The 8,672-nt window shown below is 66.9% G+C and overlaps 1 protein-coding gene across 1 annotated transcript in view; it reads left to right on the top strand.

Annotated features, from left to right (window-relative positions):
• KIF26A (kinesin family member 26A) overlaps nucleotides 1-8,672 on the top strand; it is a gene marked incomplete at its 5' end in the record, with an annotated part of 35,307 nt that overhangs the window by 6,091 nt on the left and 20,544 nt on the right. Inside the window, 1 exon segment of the mRNA XM_025042129.1 lies at nucleotides 4,098-4,550. Within this exon segment, the coding sequence (XP_024897897.1) occupies nucleotides 4,098-4,550 (453 nt within the window).

Raw genomic sequence — 8,672 nt, forward strand, 5'->3', positions numbered from 1 at the left:
AGGCGCCCGGTGGCAGGGAGGGGCCCTGGGTGGCCTGGGTGTGGCTGGCCACAGCCCATGGTTTCCAGGCTGGAAAACCGAGCCGCCCTCCCCCTCATCCCTCCAGGCTGCACACGACAAATGTCCTCGACAGCAGAGCCTGGGAGCCCCGCCCGGCCCGGCAGCCAGGGTCCCTTCCTGGACCTGTTGTCAGGAAGCGGGGGCTGAACAGGGTCACTGCCTGCGCGCTCTGTTGTGGGCGAGGGCGGCAGGGGGTCCGCGCCCAGCCAGTGAGGCCCCATGCTCAGCTCCCGCATGTAAGCCTCACAGTGCGGGGCCTGGTGGGGAGCCCCCGGGCTGGGCTGCTCCTCCGGGCTGGGCCTCTGGGCCAGTGTGCCCTCCCTGGGTGACCGGGTGACAGGGGCTTGGAGACGGTTGTCTCACAGCCCTGAGGTCTGGGGCTTCTGTGAATCGGGGACCCTTTCCGTCCTCAGCTGGGGGTTTGGGCAGCTCCTGCCTGCCCCACGGGAGGAGTGTCTGCAGCTGCTGGGGCAGCTCGTCCCTGATGAGGTCCCACCTGGGCCCTGGCACAGGAGGAAATGGAAGGGTGGCTTAAAGCAGCTTGGACACCCCAGAAATATGACAAAGCATGGAAAGTCATCATTCGAGGAGCGGGGTGCTCCCTAAAACCCAGGTGGCATGGCGGGCTGGTGGTGCACAACGCTAAATGCAAGCAAATTAAGAAAAATGGTTTCCAAATGTGAGTAAAATATCTGTTTAATTAGACCATAAGAGGAAGTTTAAAGTAACGCTTCGCACTGGGTAATTACCATCTGTCCGAAGGTGCCGGGCCGCAGAGGGGGAGGTGGGCAGTGTGGGGGCTGGGCTCTCAGGGCCTGACGCTCCCCACGTCAGGGCTGTGACCCCGTGGGGGTGGGGTGTGTGGACCCCGGAGCGTCTGGGAGCCGCCCCGTGGTTGGGAGAGGGTGTGGGAAGGGTGGGCTGCCCCTGGGGACGTCAGCTCGAGGTGCTGAGGTCTGACATTGTTGGCCTGGGCTGAGGGGGCCCAGACAGAGCTGCACAGGGCAGCCGGTGCAGCGGGAGGTGCTGTCTGCCCCTCGCCCATCCTGAGAGTGGCCAGTGCCAGCTGCCCACATGAGCCCCCATGAATGCCGGGTGCGTGGAGTGGGCGCCCGTCCTGCCCAGGGCTTGCTGGTCCCCAGGCTGGTCTGGGGTGCTGGAGAGGTCTTGGGTTCTTCCGGGGTGTGGTGTGTGCTTCTGCGTGACCCCCGTGCACGGGCAGGCCCAGTGCTGCCCGCCCCCGTCCGGGAGGCTCAGGGCGGGTAGGCTACCCGCCCCACTGGGGTCTAGGTGGCCGCTCCAGGCGGGTCTCTCCCTCTGTGTGTTCTGCCATTCCTTGAGCATCTCAGGAGATAAAGGCTGGATAGATGACCCTGGCCCACGCCCTGCGGTGGCAGCCAGGCTCTGCAGCCGTGCTGGGGACAGTCCCCGGGGAGGTGGGTGTGGCTGCCAGTGCTGGGTGGGCTTGATCATGGTGTGGGACCCCCAGCGCCTGGGCGGGCCCCCTGGGAGCTTGTGCAGCAGGACTTGGGCACCCAGGAGGCTCTCAGGGAGAAGGCTGAGCGGGTGTGGGGCCTGGGGGCTGGGAGCACATAAGCCCCTGCTGCGGGCTCGCTGAGCAGGTGACCAGGCGGCCCTGGCCGGTCTCCTTGGGACAGGGTGCTTGAATGTGGTGCCCCCTCCCAGCAGACTCTGCGGTTGTCACCTACGACTTTGGTGCTCAGCGTCACAGGCCTGGGTCACTGGGGCCTCCCTGACAGCTGCTGTCTGCATTCCTGATGACATGGCTGGGGGTGGGGCTTGGGCAGGAGTAACTGGGGTGCTGCTCTGGCTTCCTCCCCGCCCCCCCAGCCTCTGTGCCTGGCTGGCTGTGGTGGGGTGCTGGGGGGCCTGGTGCATGCTCAGGTCAGTTAGCCCTGCTTCCTGCCTCCAGCTTTCCTTCCTGCCTCCTGTGCAGGCCGTGGAGGGTGTGCCAGGGCCCCCCCGCCCCAGAGGTCTGAGGTCCCTAAGACAGGCGTGGAACAATGGGCTGCTGGGGCTGGGGGCCGGCGGGGTCCGGGCTGCCTTTCAAGTGCGGTCAGTGGCCCTGGCAGGCCGCACTTCCTTCCCCTCTCGGCCCGGCCCACCATTAGCGGCCTCCTGCTGACTGGAAAACCAGGGTAATCAGAGCGGGGGCCTGGAAGCCGGGTGGGAGTGACAAGCCTGGGGGCAGGGGCGTCTGGATCCCATCTGCGGCCCACGTGCCCACCCAGGCGGGGGTTCCCCCACCGCTGCGGGACTGCGGCCACCTCAGCGAAATTCTCGCCAGGGCGCAGGAAGGAGGGAGAGTGTCCGCTGATGGGGACCAGGCCCCCGGCACTTCAGAGGCTCTGGGGCCCCCAACCCCCAGCCAGAGAAGGAAGACTCAGGCCTCCCTGAGTGGCCGTAGGTCAGGCAGCTGGAGGCTTGGCTTGTTGGCCCGTCACCCTCTGCCACGCCACCTGCTTCTCGGGGGAGGGGCGAGGGAAGTAGCTCTGTGGCTTTTGCTGCAGGTAACACAGGACATAGGAGCGGAGTGAGTTCCTGCCTGTGTGGACGGGCAGCCGGGCCCCTCGCAGCAAGGCCGCCCTGCCACAACTGTCACCCACCTGAGCCCTCCTGGGCCGGCCACAGGTCAGGCTTGGGGAGCCCCAGTGAGGTGGACGAGACACCCCTGTTTCATGCTAGCCTCAGCCGAGAAATGGACGTGTCTGGGGAAACCGTACCCCCGTTTGTGGGCAACGGGCAGCCGGACCAGAGCCAGGCCACCCCTCGGGGGCAGCGTGGCCAGGGAGGGAGGCGGGCCCTGACCCATCCGCCGTGCAGCAGGGGCCGGCTGGGACTGAGGGGAAGGACGTGTCAGCAAGTCCAGCTGGCCAAAGTGGAGATGCGGGCCTGCCTTTGGGGCTCGCTCTATTGGGGTGGCCCTGGGAGAGGCCCGGGTGGTCACGGCCGCGGCCAGGCTGGGCCGATGCTCCGCTGAGGGGCTGCCCTGGCCAGGCCCCTGGGGTTGAAGCCCACCCCTGGAGGAACGGTGAGGCTGCTGAGGGGCTGGCCCCTGATGCCCGCAGGGCTGCCCAGGGAGGCGCCGAGGCAGAGCTGGTGGGGAAGTAGAGGAACGGGGTGGCAGCGAGGGTCCTCGCGAGAACTGGCACCCTCCTCCTCCTGTTCCTGCCAGAGTCGTCCCCTCCTCCAGGAAGCCCTCCCAGACCTCCAGGCTAGGTGAGGGCCTCCCCTGGGCTCTCCCGGCTCCTGTTCTTAGCCCTCTCTGGACACCAGGCTCTCGGTTAAGGGAGACCTGTGTGTACCCCCAGTGTGGGACGGCGCACAGGGCTTCAGGGGCAGCCTCCAATCAGCGCGGGCCCTGGAGGCCGAGTCCCTGCCCTGAGCCTTGCCCCCCGCCTCCCTGATGGCCCACTCCCCCTGCGGAGTGTAATCCCGTGGCCCGCCTTGGTATGTCGTCTGCCTCCCGATCCCCCGACCCCTGGGGCTGGAGACTTCGGAAAGCAGGGAGGGCGGCGCTGGCCGCCAGCCCCACCTTGACCAGAGTTGAGCCAGGGTGGCCCTTCCGGCTCTGGGGTAGGCGTTGCTATGTCGCTGTCCGCCAGCGCCCTGGGGTGCGGACTCACCCGGCTGAGCCGTGGAAGGCCCGGGCTGGGGCTGGGGCTGGGGCGGGGGTCTGGCCCTGCCTCTGTGGCCCCCGGACGCCCCTCAAGCCGGCGGCCTTGGCTGCTTGCTGCCTGGGTGTCGGGGAGCGGGCGGACGCCTCGTTAGCCGTGAGCCAGCCCGGCAGTGTCGGCGGGAGGAGGTGGCAGTGTCAGGGGTGCTGTGGCCTCACTGTGCGGCTCTGGTAATTATTTCCCTGCTGAGCGCGTGCAGATGGACCTGGCCCGGGCTTAGTAATAGCTGCGGATTATGTGACGGCCTCAGCGGGGGCCGGCCCGGCACCGTGGGGGGCGGGGGGCGGGGGGCAGGTCCTGGCCCCTGTGCTCTGACCACCGTCGTCTCTCGTTCCCCAGGACCCTTGCCTCTCAGCTCTGCTCCCCGACAAGCTCCCGGCGCCTGGGGTCCTGCCGGTGTGCCGCCCAGAGGTCGAGCGCCACTGTGACGTCTGCGCCACACACCTGACCCAGCTCACGCGGGAGGCCCTGCGGCTACTGCAGGCACCTGCCAGCCTCGAGGACCTTGACACCCTCCCCGGAGGCCCTGGCCTCATGCCGCCCAGCCCCGGAGCCATGACCGGCCCAAGGGATGCACCGGTGCCAGCAGGCCTGGCGGCGAGGCAGCCGGGCCACGCGGGGCCAGACAGGAGGAAGGGGCTGGCCTGGCCATCCGGGCCCAGTGTCCAGGTGTCGGTGGCGCCTGCCGGCCTGGGCGGGGCGCTGAGCACAGTCACAATCCAGGCCCAGCAGTGCCTAGAGGGCATGTGGAGTGTCTCGAGGGTCAACAGCTTCCTGCCACCATCGTGCCTGGTGAGTGCCGGCCTCCTGGAGTCCCCGGGCAGGGCTGTGGGCGGCTCCATGGGACCCCTCCTGGGGGGTCGCGGTCCACATCTCGCCTGCAGCGCAGCTTCTCCTGTGGACGTTTGGGGGTGCTCCCCAATAGTCCCATGGCCCACGTAAAGTCCACCTGCAAGGTCACCAGGGGTCAGCGTCCTTCACGTCCCCGGGACATCGCCAGCTTCCAGTCGATGTGCCCCCTTGCTTCCGAGACCGCGTGTGGCACTGTGGGCTGACGGGAGGGCCCCTCGGGCTCCTGGGGTGAGACCCCCCTCATCCTCAGGCATTGGGGCGGGGGGACACCTCATGAGGAAGGTCCCCAGCGGTCCCTTCCCCTCCAGGCTCTCCTGCCATGCCAGGCTGCCCCCAGGGCTGTGGCCAGGGTGACACAGACTTGCGCCACGGACAGGGGACACAGTGTCGGGGTGTCGGGGAGCCTGCCGTGGCCCGTTCTCAGGAGCCACTCTTCTCAGTTGGCTCCTGCCCCAGGCCCCGCCCCGCCCATTAGATTGTCACCACAGCAGTGGGTGTGCCCTCTATGGAGTCAGGCTCGGGCACCCGTGGGTGCTGTGGGTGTCACGGACCCGGCCGGGTGTCCGGGAGGGCTCTGGGCGAGGGGAGCTGGGGGCCGGCCACTGTTCCATCAGCCTCAGAGCTTTGTTGTGGGGTGTCTCCCAGGTGTCTTTGGTGACCCCAGTTTTCCATCTAGAAGGGGCACCAGGACAGAGGCTCAGGAGAGGGTGTGTTATTGGATCAGGGGGTTCCTAGGACACTGGAGGGAGTTGGGTTGGGGTTGGGGCTGGGGGGCTGTCTTGGGGGGTCTTTCCCCAGAAGGCACCTGGCTGCTCTGCCTGAGCCCTGCATGACTTTGGGGGACTTTCTCCTGGGGGTAGTGCCTTCAGCTGTACCCATCGCCTTGGCTGAGGGCAGAATGAGTGCCCAGCGGTGCAAGGGTTCACGAGAACCAAGTAGGAGGGAACCCTCCAGTCAGAGGGAATGGGCTGTGTGGGGGCCAGAGGTGTGAAGCTGGTGGGCTCCCCGGAGGTGTGAAGCTGGAGGGCTCCCGGAGGTGTGAAGCTGGAGGGCTCCCTGAGGTGTGAAGCTGGAGGGCTCCCCGAGGTGTGAAGCTGGAGGGCTCCCGGAGGTTAAAGCGGAGGGCTCCCCGATGTATGAAGCTGGAGGGCTCCCGGAGGTGTGAAGCTGGAGGGCTCCCTGAGGTGTGAAGCTGGAGGGCTCCCCGAGGTGTGAAGCTGGAGGCCTTATCAGGAGATGGGGCTGGGGATGAGGGAGGGGAGGACGGAGGGGTGTGGACCAGGCCAGGGTGTGGCCACGCAGGTGCATGCAGGTGCACGGAGAACCCCTCCCCCTGCGTGCTGGGGGCACAGAGCGGTCAGTGAGTGGCTGTGGACACTCGCTTGCCGGGTTGTTCAGGTACCAGTGAGCCGGCTGCACAGGCTTGCCCAGCAGGCGTCTCTGGGATAGAGTGGCAGGCAGACATCTCCCGCGGTCTCTGTGCCTGGTGCGGCTGCGGAATACACAGGGAGGGCCCTAGGTGCTGGAGCAAAGTCCCATACCATCTCCGTGGGTGACAGACCCCTGCCCTGCCCCCACTCTGGGCTTGCTGGCCCCTTGAGGTCAGCGAGATGGGCTGGGCATTGCCACTTCCACTGTGGCCTTCGCCCCTGCTGCTGATGCTGGCCCTGGTGAGGACGTCCTGTCCTTGGTGCTCCCTGGCCCTTGGTGGCCTGGGGCTGGGTGCACGGAGGGCTCCGGGAGGAACTCGGGACCTGAGCTTGCCTCCACTTGGGGTGAAGATGCGCCCTGGGCGAGGCCAGGACGGGGGTGCCAGCCCCTGCCGTGCACCCCTCAGTCCTTCTTGGCCCGAGGATGGGGCTGCCTGGCAGAACTGAGGTGGGGAGGCAGCTCAGGAGAGCTGGGCGGCTTCCTGGAGGAGGTGGCATCGCGCTGGGCCCGGAGGGAAGTGCCAGAGATGGTGGGCCCAGTGCCCGGTGTGGCGGGGACAGCAGAGGTGCCTGACCTGGTGAGGGAGCCGTGTGCACCGGGTGGGGAGAGGGGCTGGCCCTCGCTCGGAGGCCCCTGGAGGCAGCTGGCGGTAGGAGCAGCTGGGCTGGTGCCCCCGGCGTCTGTGCCCGGTGGACTCACTGTCCTCTGGCCAGGGGACCCTGCTGGTGGCCCGTGCACCATAAAGCCGGCCTTTGAGCCTCTCTCCATTTTATGGGCGCGTTGATCTCATTCCGGTGGGCGGGAATGGATTTGTAATTGGACAGCAGTCCTGGCGATCGATAGGGACATTATTCGACGCACAAATAGAATTGAAGACTCAGATGAGCTCACTTCCCTGCCCTGGCATCGGTCCTTGGCCATGGCTCTAAAATGTTAGAATGTCTCGCATTAGGCTCTGGGGTTACAGGCTTCTGCAGGGACGTGCTGTGCCTCGCTGACAGCCCACTGCGGCCCCTGGGTGCAAACGTGGATCTGGCTGGTGGGGACCTGGGTCTGGGCAGCGGGGTGGCTGGGGCTGCAGCTCGCCTGTCCTGTGGCATGGAGAGGAGGGAACGAGATGGGCAGGACGAGGCAGGGGACGCTGGAGGATGCCGGCCCAGGCCAGAGGGGTGGTCTTTGGAGGTGGAGGGATGTTCTGGCCCAGAACATTCTGGGCGCTGTGGCTGGTAGCCCGCCCAGTGGCCTGTGGGGGTCGTGCTGTGGGCGTGCCATCTGGAGAGCCCGGTGTGGAGTGGAGCGGCCGTCAGAACCGCAGCCCACTCCCCGGGCTGGGAGCACAGAGCTCCGCCCTTTCTGGGTTGTTCCTCCTCCCGTGTCCAGTGAGGCTTCTGGCTCTGGGGCCACCCAGCAGGTCAGTCCGGCGGCTGCTTTCCGGACTGTGTCAGGAGTCCATCAGAGCCGGACTCTGGCTTGTCGCCCAGCACGGCTGCCCTGGCAGTGCTGGACAGTGGCCCTGGGGCCACCCCAGACTCCTGTCCTGGCCTGCTCCGCCGGGACACGGCTGCCAACCACACTCCCAGGACATGTTTGCTCACTTGACAGTCAGGTGGCAGGAGGCGGAGGCTTTGGCCTCCTGACCCCACAGTGGGCTGGCGGTAGCACAGGCTGGGGTGCCAGGAGTGGAACTCGGTGACACGGGGCTGGGTGACACTTGCTGCCTCAGGTCCAGGCCAGCTGGGCCTGTGCAGACCTTTATGAGTCCTGTGGACACAGGCCAGGCCCTACCCAGGATCCCAGGGCTCACAGACCAGGGAAGACTTGGAGCAGAGGGTTCCCGGCCAGCCACGGAGGCTGGGACAGTGGGGGCCTGGCCTGGATGGAGAGGGTGGAGGGCTTCCTGGAAGAGGTGTTGCATGGTGAATGGTGTTGAATGGTGTTTCCTCCATTCACAGAAGTTTGGGGACACTGCTCCTGCTGCCCCCTATGCCAGCCTGCTTGCCTCTTTGCCCTGTGTGAGCCCTGCCAGGGCCCCTGGCCAGTGCACACCTGTGCTTAGAGATGCGGCTGGATGGTGAGGTGTGGACGGAGCTCTGTTTGGGTCCTGGCCTGTCTCTCGAACCTGACGCATTGGCAGTGCTTCCCTCCGGACCTCAGTTTACCCACCGTGGAGTGGAGGTTGGACAGGATGACCCTCTCCCATGAGGCTGCAGCACAGCTGGCCCTGTGACATGGAGGAGGGACGAGCCACCTGCAGGGGGTAGGACATTCTCAGCCCTCTGGATGACCAGGTGGTTTTGAGGGGCAGGTGGCTCTGCCCCAGTGGGGCCCCGGTGCCTGGCACACACTGGCCGGACAGTGCCACCCACGCCCCTTGCATGGCTGAGTCTGTTTCTGCAAGGTCAGCCCGGCCACGTCTTCGCCCTCTGCCCCCTCTGCTCTCCCCAGCTCTCGGCACGAAATGGTCCCCAGGGAGGGCTCTGTCCCGAGGTGCTGGTTCACGCTGTCCGTCCCGTGCTAGACGCTGACCCATGCGGAGTCCTCACGGCTCCCTGGGAAATGGGCTAGTGCTGTGTTTCCCAATCTGTGCTCCGCGGAACCCCGGGGCCTGGCCCCGCGTGGCGGCCACGCGAG

Source organism: Pteropus alecto, unplaced genomic scaffold (assembly GCF_000325575.1).
Source record: "Pteropus alecto unplaced genomic scaffold, ASM32557v1 scaffold8, whole genome shotgun sequence".
Taxonomy (NCBI): Eukaryota; Metazoa; Chordata; class Mammalia; order Chiroptera; family Pteropodidae; genus Pteropus; species Pteropus alecto.